Raw genomic sequence first — 17,297 nt, 5'->3', positions numbered from 1 at the left:
TTAGAACAGGTTCGTCTTGATGGTGGGGTTGGGTTTTCTGTGGAAGGAGGACAGGACTCCTGCAAAAGGCCCGGTCATACTGTCCGCCGGCTGCCAGGCCTTCAGAATCTCCTGCGTCTGGGCAGCAGGCTGGGCCACAGCTGGGTTGGATGGCCCCAGGCTGGACCAGCTGGGGGGCTTCAACCCCTGAAGAACCGGAGAGCTGGAGGTGTTGGCATAGCCGCCATTAGCAGGAGCAGGGCTAGGGCTCAGGCTGGCGGGGCTGCCCAGATTTCCGTTGGCTGAGCCTGGCAGGGAGGCCGTGCTGTCAGGTGTGGGGCTGCAGGTGGATTCTTTGGACTCATCATCATCTGATGAAGATCTGGGCTCTCCACCCTTCTTGCCTCCAGAGCTGCTGCTGGTGGAGCTGCCTGCTGTGCCACCAGAGCTGTTGGCTTTAGCGTTGGCTGCTCGCTCCTGTTTACGAAACTTGGCACGTCTGTTCTGAAACCACACCTGGTACACACACGCACACACAGGCACACGCATTCTTACTACATTTACTGCAGACAGACACAGATGGATGTATATCAGGAGGGTAGACGCTTGCTCCTCCTCCTCCTCCTCTCACCTGGACTCGGGCCTCCGTCAGGTCGATCTTCAGCGCCAGCTCCTCGCGAGTGTAGATGTCCGGGTAGTGGGTCTCCGCGAACACGCGCTCCAGCTCCTTCAGCTGCGAGCTGGTGAAGGTGGTCCGGATGCGCCGCTGCTTCCGTTTCTCGTTCAGACCGGACGGGTCCGAGAAGAACTTGTAGGGAACTGAGAGGAAACGGAACATCGCTTCGCTTTAGTCGGTGATGATAAGAAATGAAACAGGAAACTATTTTTTTAAATACAAAAAATTAACAAAACAACAACAAAAATTCACTTTAATTCAAAATGATCAGTTTTGTGTCCAAATTCTTGATTTGATTTGATAAGATACGAGGTGACAGCGTGAGATTGTGAATTAAAAATATCAAATGAAATAATAAAACCCGATATTTCATAAATAGCATGTTGATGAAGTATTCTAGTTTATGGTTAATTTCGTTTTTGCACATAATGTAGTTTAATGATATGTTTGTTCGTTTTAGCGAGGATGTTTTTGTAAAACTGAATCTACATATATTCATGTTCAGCCTCATTATTCAAATCGCTTATGGAAATAACTCCGTAAGCAAATGTCTACCTTGATTTACTCGATAATGTAGACGGGATTTATGCCCACAAATCCATGTTCCACCCTGCAGCCTAATTTAACGGTGTCAACAAATTAAATCACCTTCAAATGAATTCATGGATATCTCACACTTGAAACACGCTGGTTCTTGTTCCTGACAAAATCCATATAAAAGGAGCAGGCAAAGTAAAGTAGACAATTATTAATATGATTATTCTCATAAATAAATTCATCGAGAGTTTTAAAAACTGCATTTCCAGAAAAAGGTTCATAATTTCCGCATCTAACACAACAGTTGTTTATTTTTGATCCGGTAATGACGATTCCTTAACGTTGCGATAATATACAACGAGGTAATTGTCGCTTAACATTATTATTATTATTATTATTATTATTATTATTATTATTATTATTATTATTATTATTATTATTATCTTGTTTCCTCGGCCCTACTGTCCCAAAGAGTTACAGAAGTAAAATGTTTAACGATCAGATTTATCGTTTTAATGCCGTAAGATTTTGTTGTTGTTTCGTTTCGTTTTTTTTTTTTGTTGTTGTTGGTTTTTTTTAGCAGGCATTTCAGCCTCAAATCCTTTTAAAAGAATTTAGGCCTCAAACTGTACGGATGTTTATCACGGAATTAAAAACAAAAAGATTTATAACTGTGACTTCTTTGTTTAGTTCGAAATTTTCCCATAACATGAACGTTGGAATGGAAGATTTTGTTGTTGTTGATATTTTAATAGGGAAATGAACTCATGTGTCTGCTCTTTTTATTTATTTATTTTTAGATTTAGGCCGAAATATCGTTTGTTGGACTGGGGGAAATGTTTTGCAATATATTTTAAGTTGTATTTCTTATAAGATTATAACCCTAATGAACATGAATCCCTTCATGCAGAACCCTAAAGTGGGACAGAGGACCTTCAAAGCTCCTCACAGGCCGGCGGTGTGTACCTGAGGAGTAGGGCGTGGGCTGGTGCTCTCGCAGGGCTCCCAGGGTGCAGCTGGCCGTGCTGAGAGGGGTGCAGCCCGGGTTGGAGAAGGGTCCGCTCCGGATTGGGTTGTACTGGAAGGAGCTGGCCTGGCTGCAGGAGCTGAAGTCCGCGTAGGCCGACGCTTCCATGGCCGCCATGCAGGAGTCATAGGAGTTCAGGTAGGAGTAATCCATCTTATACATGGAGGTCAACCGGCGGGAACACGCCGAGGTGAGCTCCGAGGCTCAAAGCTTCAGGTGGGCTTGACTGAAGTTGCTGAGGCCGGTAGAGGCGCTCCGGTATCTCCAAGGACCCCCAAACTCCTGGCAGCTTTCTGTGGTTTAAATCTCACCGTCACGTGGATGTTTTTTTTTACTTGAGTAATCCAGCTCTTGCCTCTACAGTTTCATCCCCGCTGCTCTTCCTCACCTCCTTCCTCCTTCTCTCCTCACTGCTCCTCCTCAGCCCTTTGCGCTGTTTGACAGCGCGCTGCGGCTCGCGCGGTGTTTATAATAAACTTGGCAGAGCGCGAGACAATAGCGAGGCGGTGGTCTAGTTTCCATGACAATAGCCGTAGTCAGAGAGCGTGGACAGGGACGGCCCCCTCCCACAAGCCACAGCACCGCCCACGCGCTCCGGAACACGGAGATGCTGCGAGTGTCAGCTGCTGCATCCTTTATCGGACAGCGGTGCAGGGTGAGGTGATCTTCTTCCCTCGGCCCGAATACGAGTGCAGTCCAGAGTTTATCGCTCTTTACTCCGTTTACATAAAGATGCAAATCAGCTAATCACTATATTTAATGTGGCTCCAGCCCAGTAAAAACCTCTGAAGTGACCCGTGCGTAAAGTGGCTGTTTTCTTCCTTTTGTAGTTGATTGTTGGCCTATTTGCATTTGGACAGAAGGCAGAATATTGTCTCTTTTTAAAGTTATTTATATAAAGGAAGAGGGAAAACTACGCGATAAATTATTGGGATTTGATAAAATATGATTAAAACAAAGGACGCCTTTAGGCATTCTCAAACACATCTCAGCCTGATCACCGGTGGGTGTTCGAGTCTTTGGATTCTGGCCAAAGCAGTCGCCTATAACGAGTTGACACGGGACTCGGTAGGACTCGCAGGTGCATGTTGAACGGGTCTAAAAGGTTTTCCTGCCCGCTGTCAAACTGAAGGAAACAAGTGCAGCTGCGCCTCACAAGTCTTTATGTGGCTGGAAACATCCAGATGTGACGGTGATTGTTGATATTAAAAGCTCTGATTTGATTCCGATCACTTTTTTTCTGCCGAGATGTCACCAGAGTGAGCTGAGAGAGAGAGAGTGAGCGTGTGTGTGTGTGTGTGTGTGTGTGTGTGTGTGTGTGTGTGTGTGTGTGTGAGTGAGAGAGAGAGAGAGAGAGAGAGAGAGAGAGAGAGAGAGAGACGTAAATGCATTGACGCCTCATAAATTGGTTTAAGTTTATTGTTCAGTGTCATACAATGTGATAAGTCATATCCCACTCGGCCAGCACGCGCGCACACACACGCGCACACACACGCGCGCGCACACACACACACACACACACACACACGTCTTGAAACCGACAGGTAGGCTCGCTGGTGATGCAGTCTCCTAACACGTTGTATTCGTGTGAATTTATGTTTCTCCTGATAAAACGACAAGCAAACCAGACGTTAAGCTGTACGTGCACGCGAAATATTATTCATTTAGTGTTCCTGCGCGCGCGCGCTCTTCCTCGTGCTTGACCAGATGCTGCATGAAGAAGAAGAAGAAGAAGATGACGATGATGATGATGATGATGATGGTCCTTGATGTCATTATTTTTTTTTGGGGGGGGGGGATGTTACTCTGGTTGCAGAGTCTCGGGAGTCACCGAAGTCGGGCACGAGAGTTCGTGACAATGAGAGGATAGATCTCGTGCGTGTTAAGCCAAATGTAGTCTCTCCTCAGGACGACTGCAGCGGCTCTGCGCCCTCAAGCCTTCCTTCAGTCCTGTCATCAAGACCCGCAGGAACAAAACAGCGTAATTATGCAAAATATCGATGAAATTTGAGGCTCGAAGCGACCACGATGCAGAGATGATTTGTTGGAATGAGATTTTTCACATTTTTTAAGGTCATTTGTTCCTCACACCAGCGTGCACAGGCACAAACAATGTAATAAATTCATAATATAAACACCAACGAATCATGCATGTCATTCAAACAGAAACCCGCCGTGGTATATAAAGATAAATTAGAGTTCCTGTAACATCGCCAAGTTTCACACGTTTCTCTCTTTACGTAAAAGAAACTCCGCGCACTATTTCGTCCTCCTTTCTTGTCGTCGTGGGCCCGGCGCGTCTGGTGTGTGTGCACGTCCCGTCTGGTGGGTTCAGAGGTGAGTTTACCGAGAAACTTAAACTGTTTCAAAGTTAAACTATCCAGGCTGTTTCTGCCTCCCCAAAAGAGCAGCCAGGAGCGACCCTAGCTCTCCCGCTTTTTACGCATTTCAACTCTAATCCCCTCAAAGCGGCGACCGGGCTCTTCCAGGCCACTAATCCGCCCTTTAGAGCTTCAGCGCAGGGGGAGACCTCTCCTCCTCAGAAGCTTTAACTTTGGACTTTTACATTCATGGGCCGATTTGACGGAAACAGTAACGGGGATCTTTTGCATTCATGGCGTCTGAGTCAACACAGGGGGGTGCACAATGGTCCCTTAGAGTCTCCTGAGGGCCCCCGAGAGAGGGACCCCAACTATAGGGATTATAGGCCCATGGAGGACTGTTACTGGGGGATGTACTGAAGATGGTAAACGTTTCAGTTATGACAGTTCAGATCATTGCATTGTTTCTGCAGTTTAGAAAAGAAAGAAATTGAAAAATTAGTTACAATAAAAAGTTAAAAGTTACAATAATCAATAAATTCATCAATAAATCAATAAATAATCAATAATCTTATGAATTATAGCGTTGGAGACATGTCAGGCCACAGATACCCACATATGGCTTTGTGATCATCAGAATATGGTTTATGTCAACTTAAGTTCAGGTGTTTGTCTTCAGCAATTTCTCTTCAAACAAGAGAAGCAAGAAATGGCGACAGGAGTCCAGCTTTGGTGCGTCCATCTCATTGATGGTCCACTCACTGCTGGGTGGCTATGATGGATGTCTGTAGTCTTGATGGAGAGACTCATGGATAGAGACAGGGGGCGGATAAGGGATGAGTAAAGGATGGGACACCGCGGGAGGCCCAGTCCGGTATCTGTCCCGAGACGCGCGGCGGTGGTCTGGAAACCAAGTGAAGCTGTCTGTCAGGGGCCGAGCCGGCTGGCCGCCTCCATCCATCATGGACGCCCAAAGAAGAACGTAACCCATGTGCGGGGAGTTGTTTCCTTGCTGCAAACGGATTGATCCGCAGCTTGTGAAGCTCGCGGTTCAATGCGGAGGAAGAGTTAATCGAAGGCGGGACCGCATGTCTGAACCTGTCACGCTGATTTTACTGCAGCGCGTGCACGACATGAACGAAGTCAATTAAGTTAGTCAGCAATTAAATCCACATAAAAAAAAGCAGCAGTGAAAAAAGGCCGTTTGCTCTGCAGCCATGTTGACCCGTCAAAACTAGTTACGCTTCTGTTGTGTTGCCACTGTCACCCTCGGCCCAACGAAACCGCACTGGGCCACGATTAAGGTTATTAATGACATCTGGGACTCTCCTGCAAAATCACACAGAACATCTGCTTATCTGCATTTTAAACATCTGCATTTTAAACATCTGCAGTCCATCATGATATTCTGGTCCATCACTATTTTGATAATATTAACGTTTATATTTTAAATGCCAGAATTAATTATGTACATTAATGAATATTTATATGGGATATATATATAGTGTATTATTGATGATCATGAAACCATGAGCAGCTCAGACCTTTGCTGCAGTGTTGTAGATGTTTCCACTACTATTGTACGTGCGCTCAGTGGTGGCTTGAAATATTTCCTCTGTCTCCCAGAAAGTCTCAGTAGCTTCTACAGTGGGAAGTCAGGGGCCTTTTAATGACAGCATATCATTGACTGAGGCTGTGGGTTGAGGTCTGCTCCAATAGTGATGAGGGAGTTGTTTCTGCTGTCATATTAATAAGAAGCGGTGATACAGCAGCCTGTTCAGGGCCCGGACTTCCTTCACCTGCCGGCTGTGTTCCAGGCCGAGCAGCTCTGTTCTCTACCTGCGTCACTCAAATGTGTCGTGTCATCGCCGCTCTATGATCCGCTTCCCTCGGAGCTCGATTGCACTGCGCGTAAAGTGGAATCAAAAAATCAGAGACCTGCTGCAGTTAACACCGGCCCGCGTCTGTGCAGCAGCAGTCCGGCGCTGCACATTTGATTTACCCGGTGATGGATGTGAGACGGAGCGGGGGGTGGGCTGGGCTCATGCCCGGGGGTACCCGTCGTCGGTCCGTCTGTCTCAGCGTTTCAATTCCCAATTACCGGAATGCACCGTGACGCTCCCCGGCTCGAGACGACGGCGCGCGTCTAACCTGGTTAGAGACGAGAGCAACAGCAGAGAGTTGCGTGAAAGTCAGGTAGGAAGTGTTGATGCGCCATGGTGAGCAGCTTAGAGGAGAAAAATGACATCTGTGAATTTCTTTTTCTTCACTTCCAATTTTATTTAGATTGATCGTCAAAAACACCTTAACTTATCAAACAAGGAAGTGTTTCAAATATGTATTTTATTCTTGTTAAATCTCACTTATTGAACACTTTTCTTTCACGGCCGCAAACTGTGCTCAAAATTTGCGCAGCATCGGCTAGCAGCATGGAACAGATCGTGATGAACGACACAAATGTGACCAATCAAAGTTATCGAAATACGAATCAATGAGGAGATTTTGAACGTTTGGACGATTCAAAGTGTTCACAACAACGTGAGCGCAGTCTAACATCGACTGAACGCGCATCCATCAGACAGAAAGTGACGCAGAGCGGCTGCGGACATTCACATGCAGGGCGCATCTCCCCACTGCAGCAGCAGCAGACCTGGATTATCCTAATGGAGAACGGCATGTTACTTAAAAAAGAAGCTTTTTAGGATAAAAAAAAACAGGTCCCAGGAGACCTCAACACACACGCGCCCGCGCGCGCGCGCGCGCGCTTACACACCACACCACAGCTGGAGCGGTGAGAGAGGGGCCGCGCGCATGGAGAGCCTCTCCAAACAGGCTAATTAGATCTGCAGCTCTGGCCCCGCGCTCTGAAAGCAGCCCAGCGGCGGGCCGCGCGGAGCTGTGGAAAGTTAATTGAATTAAATTCCCGCTAAACTAATTAGGCTGCAATCTGCCACGCGAGCTGTCCCTGAGCAAGGTTCGAATTAGGCGCAATGGATTTGTTCCTTTTCTTTAAGAGAAAGGGGCGCATAGACTGGTGTTTCTTTTTTCTTTTTTTTTGGTTCCTTTATTTGGCTCTTATGCTAATTCTCCCAGGGGACTGTCACGTGACTGCCTTGCGGTAACCGGGCGGCAGCCGGTGCGTCCACCAGACCTCGGTACCACAACAATACCTGCAGGCGTTAAGACATTTTTAATACATGTAACCCTCCGACATAAAGGAAAAGAGGCAGCTTTATGGTTGCATGAGAGCTGAGCGAGGTAATGGAGGAGGCATCGATCGCCTTCCTGGGGGGAGCAGAGACGGAGGGATGAGAGGGACACGGATGAAAATCCTCCGTTAAGAGCAGCCACTGATATGATAATAGGGGAGCCGCTAGTAGTCGCCCATCCTTCACCACCTCCACCAGGCTGCACCTCTCCCCTGCCGCTGCACTGGAATCACCTTCAGCCCCCTCCTTACCTTCTATTGGACCACTTCATTCACTCTTACAACATCTCCACATGCTGAGACCTGTGACGTTTAATTTGATTTCATCAGTGTTCTGTTTCCACTTCCGCTCAGGTTTCGGTTCTCTCCTTCAGATTAATTTTGCCTCTTGGATCCAGCCGCTCTGGCTATTGCTGCAAACCCACAAATCAGCCTCAGACTTTCCCGGATAGCTGAATAATTCGATTAGAGAACAGAATATAAACTGATCCAGCATTATAGAGAGAAACATTTATGATTCCAGTGAGCTCATGTGATGCACAATCCCTCCTCCACTGGTTGACCTCCTCCCTGCTCCTCTTGCACCTTGCCTCCATTCTGGCAGCAGAAGGTGGACAGGAAGGAGGAGAGAAAGTGAGGCAGGGGGAAGACATGGGGTGGGGGAGCTGAGGGAGGTTATAGGGACGATGGAGGGCCAGGTTTCTGTTTCCCTATAATCTAATCAGAGAAATGGCAGCAGTCAGAAATAGCCTGACGAACAGACTAAGAGCCTCTTCTCCTTCTCCTCCCCCCTTTAGACTAGTCTTCATCCTCAGGGAGGGTAAATGGATACACACACACGCATACACACACACATATATGCCAGCTTGACTTCCTAAAACCATAAAGTGCAGATGTGTTTGCGGGTGATAAGAGATGAGAGAAGCCTTGAGGTATCAAAGCAAAACCTGATCCGCCATGGAGATGCAGCCACCCCACCAGTCCTCATTTCCCTGCAACACTGACTCCACCTCAGCTGCTCACAAGTCAGAGAGAAACCACCGGGGAGAATCTGTCTTTTGAACTGGTAAATGGACCATCAGACAACTTTTGGAGGAGGTTCTCTGTTTGGAGTGTTCTGATGATTGACACTTCGATAAATGATTAAAATGATGCAGAGAAAAGTAGGCTTCAAAGGTCTGTGAGCGCATCAGGGCCACGATCGATGGAAAAAGCAACAGTTCTGAAGATCGGGAGAAAATGATGAGCACAAGCCACCCCTTGATCTTTTGACTGACACTGGGGACGGTTCATGAAGCGATCGTGCATACATATTTATTCTGACACTTTTTTAAAACCCTGTTTTACAGACAGGAAGCAAAGCCTTGTGGGTATTTGTACTTTGCTCGTTCTTACTGTTCTCAACATTTGGGATTCTCTCAGTAAGATTTCAGTGCACAAAAAAAAAATCATCAGATTATTGCTCCTGTAACTTGTTGCTTCAGAAATGTGGTGGAATATTAAAGTCTTTGCAAGCCTGCTGACATCGACGAGCTGCACAATAGATGTCAGGAGGAAGGAGTTACAAATAGCCATCAGGCTGTGCTTCCTGTCTGTAAGACTGAATTGAGGGTTAAAAATCCTTTGGCGTGTAAGACAAAATTGTACAGAGACCCAGAGAGGACATGGAAGAGAAAAATAGATGCTTGAAAAACAAATAGCAGTGTCCCAAGATAAATACATTACAGTACTGTTGTGGGAGCTTGAACATTTTTGCAACAGTATTTTTATATATTGTTCCCTTTTTTAAAACATTGATTTGATACCCCACCTGTGATCAATATTACTACAGTGTTCTGAATGTGAGTAAAACTGTTATTGTTGTTGTTGTGGGGGGGGGGGGGGGGGGTCTGGGGGGGATGCGCAGTGAATGTGTCTTTTTTCTGCATGCTAATTCCTTCAAATAGGGAGGACATTCCTGCAGGGTGTGTGTGTGTGTGATGTCTCTGCCTTGCTTCCCAGCATCACACACAGAGCCCACACACACACACACACACACACACACACACTCACCAGAATTCCGAGGAAATTCCTCTGTCATGTTGGCTTACAAGGTGGACAAGCGTTATTGTAGCATGATTCCCACCCAGGCTCGCTCTCGCTCACTCACGCACATCCATCCATCAGGAGTGTCAGCGTGACACAAACAGAACAAAGAGACAAGGAATTTGCTTTTTGTTGTGATGATTTTATTGACCCGGTGGAGGCTGGGACACATCGTCAGCATGCTGTTCAAACATTTATGATACATTAAATATTATGTCTTTATGCCTCTACATTTGTATTAAAGCTAGATTTACTCTTCTACATTAACATGCATCACAAGGCAGTTTTATTGCCCATAATTCAAATGCACTGCAGTACATTTATACTTCAGATTTCTCCACTAACACATCAAAATGAGGTGCAGCCACTGCTTACATGTAATTGTCAAGTGAACACAGGCAAGTGCGTGAGGCAACGTCCAACAGTCTTTGGTGGTCTTGATCCTTCACAACAGCTGGACACATTAAAGTTTGTCCACCTTTAGTCTACTTTGAGTCACTGGTTCAGAAATGTGGCATTTATTGCTCGTTCAAGTCTTTACTTCGCGGTTCTTCACCTGTGCTAGAAATTCACATCCTGAACACAATCTGTAACAAATATAATCTTTTATAAATAAATAGGTTTTGGCTCTTGCACTATTCTACATTGAAATTATTAACATACAGTTGTCTACTACAAACATGAAGCAGAATTTCTGTTTCTTTATAACACCTCAGTCAACTGATGATGATGATGATGATGATGAGGCCTCAGCACTGCGTCACATTCACATTTAAAGCTCCTGATATGAAGCAATGCACCAGATATGAAGGTTTTTCACCAGCTACAAAGTTAACTTGAAGTGTGTAGAAGGAAGTATTGGCAGGAAATGTACTGAATGTCACGGACACGTTGGCATGAGTGCACTGAAACACAGAGGCAGTGATGTAAGTATCAGTGGGCCTTTTATTAGTATCATGAGAAACCGATCCGTCCTCTACGACAATGATGATGATGATGATGCAGCATCTGCTTTTCTGTGGAACATCAGTGTTCAGGGCTGAGCGGTGGACGGATGTCGAGCGTCCTCAATGAACTGTCCTCTCCCACCACCTCCAGGCGAAGGCTGGGCGTGCTGCGCTCCTCCAGACCATCTGATTGGACAGAGAGACGCAGCGTGCAGCCTTTAGGCAGCAGCTCCTGCTCGTATGCTGCAGCTAACTGGTTCACGACCCGCCGCTCCACCTACACCATCAGGGATGAGGTCAGAGATGAAGACGTTCAAACAAGAGGTTTGTTTTGTCTTTGTGTGTCAAATTACAGGCCATTGTTCAGAGTGTTATAGCTTCAGCTTTCCACTTTGAATAATCTCTAGCTTATTTGTGACAGCATGCAATATATTTAGCATCCAAACGGTCTGTTGCTCGATAAAAAACATTTACAGTTTATTCCAAAGAGTTTGACCTTGAATTGTATCCAAATTACAAGAATAATCTGTTATTTAACAAAGAAAATAAAAAACTTAAAACCTAAAGTATCAGTTTTAATGGCCTCTGCATTAAGTTTTTACCAAAACTAATAAATCATGTTGAAGCACATAAAAATGTCATTAACAATACTTTTAAAAATGCAGAATTGTGAGAAAATGTATGACTAAAGAAATAATGTCATTTTCCATCAATTAAAATGAATTTTAAAGCAACAAACTAGTTGTAATGGCTGCATAATTGCCTCTGCTTTTAATATTAAATAACTTTTTTACTTATGTTCAGGCAATCACACGCATGACCACATTACACAAGAATCCAAAACGCTGAATGTAAAAGTGTGGATGAAGGTAAGACACAAACGTAGCACCCAGAATGCCTCTTTTCTCCCTGGATTCAACATGTCAGGTCAAACATTTTCTAAACTGATCAAAATGATGGTTGGAATTACGAAACAAGACCCAGACATTTTAAAAATGAAGTGTCGATAAAAGCAGATTATTTTTCAGACACGCGGCCTGCTGGTGTGTGTGTGTTACAGTATAGCTGTGCACCTCATGTTTGATGGAGCGCGCTCCATAGTGCAAGTTATAACCACCGGCCAACAGGTCCAGCACATGGCGATCCCACTGAAGAGTGATGTCATGGCGTTGCTTGGCCTAACAACAGAGGGAAACAGGAGAGGTTAGTTGGGTGTGTTCATGTTAAGAAGAGGAAATGAATCAGAGAGAGGAGGAGGAGGAGGAGATCCTGTCGAGCAGCATGTCTGCCAGCTCTAATCAACAAGCCCTTAATGCGGTTTAATCAAACAACAATCAATAGTAATGATCAGTGCTGCTCATTTAGCTGTGATGTTAACACTCAGTCCCATAAATACCACGCTAGCTTCTCTTGTCAAGATCAAACCACATTATAAATATCATATTAACATGTGAATTCATTTCATAGGACTGAAAACAAATATGACAAATGTGTTTGGAGTCATAATGAGACTTGTGCTGTTAGCGTGGCTGCCACAAACAAGTTCCTATGACACACACACACACACATGCAAACACACACAAACGCACTTTAAACATCAAAATCAACGCACACACGGCAACACAGAGAAGACTGACAAATGGTGTCAGGCTGCTACCAGTCGCCTGCGGGGCCCAAGTCGGCTGTCAGGACACCAGCTGTAATATTAATAATTAAATATTGATGAAGATTCCACATGTTAAACACTGTAATCACATTATAGTGAGTAGCAGTGGCACATCATATTGATCTGTGTGTGTGTTCCTGCTCAGCTCAGCAGCTGCAGGGCGAAGGGAGACAGGCCCTTTACACCCACTGGAGGAGAACAACCATGGTTGAAATGTACAGTGCTGTGAACACACACGTGCCCAAGAGGCTGCGCTCTTCTCTTCTCTTCATAATGTGCAGGATTTGTAAAGTGATGAATTAAAACTAAACATCCACAGTGGGTGCTGAGTTAACGCCCCGTTCCTTTTACCTCACGACTAGGAGTGACATCACACACAAGCCACACACACTGATGACACAGATTGGTTGTTCGTAATGGCAGCTGATAAACCATTTACGTTCTACTATTCTGAAGCAACACGTGCACAGCTGTGTATGACCGATTTAAGCAACAAAAGTGCTAAAAAAAAGTGGTCACACTCGAACATCGAGGAAACACCTTGCTCACAAACTTCTTTATTTATAAACCCCATCATGCTTAAACTTGAAAAAATAACTTCAATAGACATTAAAAATATAAATATTGATGATACTCCACACCATTACCCACACTATGAGATTTGTGTGTGTATGTTCATATCAGCTTTACAACACTAAACCACTGTGTGTGTGTTGTGGTGTGGATGGACACGCAGTTACACACCTTCTTAGCCCAGAAGTTGAGCTCTTTGCTGACCAGCTGTAGCAGCTCTGAGTGACAGAAAGGCAGGAAGTAGACAATTTCATTGATCCGCCCAAGAAACTCGTCCCTCTGGAAATGTGCCTGGATACGATCAAAAGAACGAATTACTGCATGGCAGCTGCAGGTGAAAAGAAAGCAGTTATTTATGTAAAAGTGCGTGTGTTACCTTCAGGATTGGCCGAATCACCGATTCTTTAAACTGTCTGGAGATCTTGATGTCATCGCTTTTCTGGACATCCTCTGGAATTTAAAAAAAAAAAAAAAAAAAAAAGTTTATTTATCACGGTGATCCTTTGACTTTCTCTGCACTAAAATGTTTTTTTTTTAAATTACTTTGCAAGTGTCCACTTCATTTTGAACTGTCAACTAAAACCTGTATTTCTCCACCTCTGTGGCAGATAGAAAAGTGAAAGAAAATCTAAAAAAGTTTAAGTTAAATGTAAAAACAAACAAACTTGCTTGACCTATTGTATATCACATTTTTCCAGAAACAGCACAAATGAAGTGGGCGGTCTTAAAAAGCTATCAATGCTTGGTGCATCACTGATGCAACAAGTGCAACTGGAGGACGTAGGAAGCAGGAAGGTTGTTCTTCAGTGTGTCACTCACCCAGATTTTCGGCCAATTTTCTGCGGCTGACCTCCTCAGCTTCTTGGCGAAGCTGCAGTGCATGCTGGGCAATTTCATCACTTGCAACATTAGACGTCATGATGAAGATCGCATCTTTACATTCAATGGTCTTTCCTTTACCGTCTGTAAGGCGACCCTGAGAGAGGAGCGGGACAAACAACAAAGACGTTTACACCTGTACCTGTTTTATTCAATGCTATGGACATGCATTTGCGTGTATCAACACACACCTCATCAAAGAGCTGCAGCATGATGGTGAGGACATCTGGGTGGGCCTTGTCCACCTCATCAAACAGGACAACAGCATTAGGACAGACCCTCAACAGCTTGGTCAGCTGACCACCTTCCTCATGTCCCACATAACCTGGCGGGGAGCCGATGAACTTTGCTACCTGAGGAGATGGACCCGTCAAACAGAGTTCAGATCAGGATCACACTTGTTTGCTGCAGCAAATTGTGGACTGAAATCTACAGAATGTTGCTGCTGAATAAAAATACTGAGGTGAAACTGCAAAAACAATAAATCTAATTCAGTTATTTCAAAGAGTTTTTCATGAAAACTACAGTAAGACGAAACAAAAGTGAGGAAAGAATCACATTAATTTGAGTTGAAGCCTCCACCATCAGTGCTTAAAGAGAAATTAATCCAATGCATCATCTGAGAGGAGGGAGTTTCTGTTGCACAGTAAAATATTCACGTGGGATTCTGGGTACCAGCTACTTCCTGGGTGAGTCAGTAGAACTGGTCTCACCTCGTGTTTTTCCTGGAACTCGGACATGTCCATCCGGATGAAACCCTGCAATCACAAGATGGGTCATGTGTGCTTCATATCAGTGTGTGTTTATGTTGGTCGAACAGTACTACTTTCTATTACCATGGCAACAACATCAAATAATCTGTCTTGCCTTTCAGACAAGCAAACCTGATAAATGTTTTTTGTTTGTTATATCTTAAGGTACAACCGTTTTACACCTATGTGCTTTTCACCTCTCCCTCGCTCTCTCCACACACACACACACGTATATATATATATATATATATATAAAAATTTTTGTATGCACATATATGTATGTATTTTGCGCGCGTGTGTGTATCAGATACCTTCTTGGTGTCCTTGTGCATGTACCGAGCCACCTGTTTCGCCAGCTCGGTCTTTCCTGTGATGCACGCCGCCGCCGCCGCCCCCACCCCAGACAAAACAGAGACGTCATTATTCATGTCCAGAAGGAGCAACCCCCCAACCCCCATTCAATCACTTTATCCAAAAAAAACAAACAAACAACAAAAAAACTCAATCCCAGCTTTTTGGAAAGAGTATGCAGTGATTTCAGGGAAAACAAGCTTACTCATTAGAGACAGAAGGACAATCTCTGTCTCTGTCTCTGTCTAAGTGCTGGACTAAATCCCAGCGCCGACCTCGGCAAAGCTTTCAATCATCTCCACGAGCTCACTTTATGATTATCTGCAAAAATATTCAGAATATAAATGCTCATATATGATATTGATGTCTTGTGTTTGGTATGCATACGAGTGTAATGACTGTGTGTGTGTGTGTGTGTGTGTGTGTGTGTGTGTGTGTGTGTGTGCTGGCGTGCCTGGGTCTTGTTGCTGTGTTTAATATTGATGTCTCATGGCCACTGTTGCTGAAGGCAACGGAGAATATGAACGTCGTGTCTCCTTCATCCATCTCTCCTGCCTGTCATCTCACCATCGTCTTCTTTTTTAGCCATCAAGCCATCCCATAATGTCCCTCACACTTTCTACACTTACCTTAACACACACGCTTCCATCTCCCAGCTTAGAGCATGCACACACAAACACTCACACACATAGCTTCCTGCAAGCTAAACTAAATCTTCCACTCCACGTCAATACTGAACATGTATTAACTATCTGCTAACACACATTCAGAGTACAGTACTTGTCTAGAGTGAACAAACACACACACACACACACACACACACACACACACACACACACACACACTTAAGCTCAAAAGGTCATATTTGGTTATTGGTTGTTTCTTTTGTTTAATATTTATAACAGTGGCTTCAACAGGAACAGGTTTAGAACCACAGTCCAGTCATCCTGAGTGGAAGTAGAACTTTGACCAATTTGACTTCAACACTAATCATTTTGTGTTTCTCAGATTTATGTTTTACAACTGGACGAATGCATGTTTGAAGACTTCAGTACTCCACCATAGTGTTGTATAGTTTTTGGTGGGACAAAATACTTAAGTCTGGAAATTGAAGCAAGTTTTTTCTTTATGAGCTCAACCACGGAGGATGTCTTGGGTATTAAGGATATGTGAGGGTTTACCGATTCCTGACGATCCCAGGAAGAGGAAAACGAGGGGGTGCTCTTCATCGTACCAACCGTTCTCCTTCCTTCTGATGGCTGGAGAGTGAAGAGACATGGAGAAAGAAAGAGGAGGAAGAGAAGGCTATTATCTCAATCATTTGCATTTGTTGACTTTGCTTTTGCGCCTAAGTATTCTAAGTTTAACCCAGCCGAGGGCACTGACCCGAGGGTGGCTGGTATCCCAGAAACTATGATAAAGGAGTGAGAGGGCAGGGATGAGAGAAGGGTCAGAGACATTTGGTGGAAAAACAAGAAGAGGGAAAACAGAGCGAGAGAGCGAGATGAGAGACCTCCAGAAAGCTGCCCTCAGTAGCTCTCCTCCCCCCACAGTCAGTGGGGCCATTAGCCAGCAGTAATTGTGTTAGCCTCCCTGGCGCGGCCATGGCAAAATCAGTTTAGCATGGATCGCAGCCTCACACACACGTTTGCTTAAAGAGGAGTGCCTACCCCACCCTGCCATCACCCGAGCAACCACACTCACACGCATACACAAAGACAAGATGATGAGCTGCGTCGGAGGGAAGTCGAGAGTGTATTTGGCCGTGGTTTCAGACGCTCGACCAAGAGGCAACGCTAGCAAATTCATCCAAATGTGAACTTGTTGAGAGGCTGGGGCCAAAGCCATCGATGAGCTCAGTGGGCCGCTAGCATCAAAGGAAGCCAACAGCTAGCTGGTCTGGAGCTCCACGCCCCAGTAGAAGGGTCCACTGCCTGACTTTTCCTGGAGTTGACATGTTCTCCTCGAGTCTGCAGATGACACGATCAATGAAAACTCTCCTCTGGTGTCATGGCGGTGAACTCATGGTAACCAGTTTCATCTCTGTATGAGTCATACTGATTCTTTGGTGCAGGTTCCGTCTCTTTATTTTGTTTGCCTTCCCACATGATATACATCATATACATAATCGAAAGAAAATTCCCAACTACTGTGAAAATCAATGAATTATTCCCTGCTTCTTTTCTTTCTTTTTTTTTATTGAAACTTTTGCTTGGTTCCAGACTTTAAGGACAGGAAATGAAGAGTTCTTGAGTTGTGGACTGTTGAGTAGATTTAAGAAGCAAATTGAAAACTT

At 44.8% G+C, this 17,297-nt stretch overlaps 2 protein-coding genes across 2 annotated transcripts in view; both read right to left on the bottom strand.

The window, feature by feature from the left end:
• Positions 1 to 2,381, bottom strand: phox2a (paired like homeobox 2A). The gene is made up of 3 exons (XM_086215080.1): positions 2,159 to 2,381; positions 611 to 798; positions 1 to 495 (listed from the first exon to the last, which is right to left on the bottom strand). Exons 1-3 carry the CDS (start codon positions 2,379 to 2,381, stop codon positions 1 to 3), a joined length of 906 nt encoding a protein of 301 aa, XP_086071206.1.
• A 7,582-nt stretch (positions 2,382 to 9,963) lies between these two features.
• The window catches only part of clpb (ClpB family mitochondrial disaggregase), a 28,508-nt gene continuing 21,174 nt past the window's right edge, over positions 9,964 to 17,297 (bottom strand). The window contains exons 8-16 of the mRNA XM_086215699.1: positions 16,183 to 16,260; positions 14,962 to 15,017; positions 14,612 to 14,656; positions 14,090 to 14,251; positions 13,839 to 13,995; positions 13,396 to 13,469; positions 13,191 to 13,310; positions 11,854 to 11,958; positions 9,964 to 11,057 (exon numbers count right to left, since the gene is read on the bottom strand). Coding sequence (XP_086071825.1) covers positions 10,860 to 11,057; positions 11,854 to 11,958; positions 13,191 to 13,310; positions 13,396 to 13,469; positions 13,839 to 13,995; positions 14,090 to 14,251; positions 14,612 to 14,656; positions 14,962 to 15,017; positions 16,183 to 16,260 — 995 coding nt within the window. The 3' untranslated portion in view covers positions 9,964 to 10,859. The remainder of the gene's footprint in view (positions 11,058 to 11,853; positions 11,959 to 13,190; positions 13,311 to 13,395; positions 13,470 to 13,838; positions 13,996 to 14,089; positions 14,252 to 14,611; positions 14,657 to 14,961; positions 15,018 to 16,182; positions 16,261 to 17,297) is intronic.

Source organism: Aulostomus chinensis, chromosome 10 (assembly GCF_037954235.1).
Source record: "Aulostomus chinensis isolate RoL2024-O1b breed Wild chromosome 10, RoL_Achi_v1.0, whole genome shotgun sequence".
Taxonomy (NCBI): domain Eukaryota; kingdom Metazoa; phylum Chordata; class Actinopteri; order Syngnathiformes; family Aulostomidae; genus Aulostomus; species Aulostomus chinensis.
This window is presented reverse-complemented; position numbering and strand designations above follow the sequence as displayed.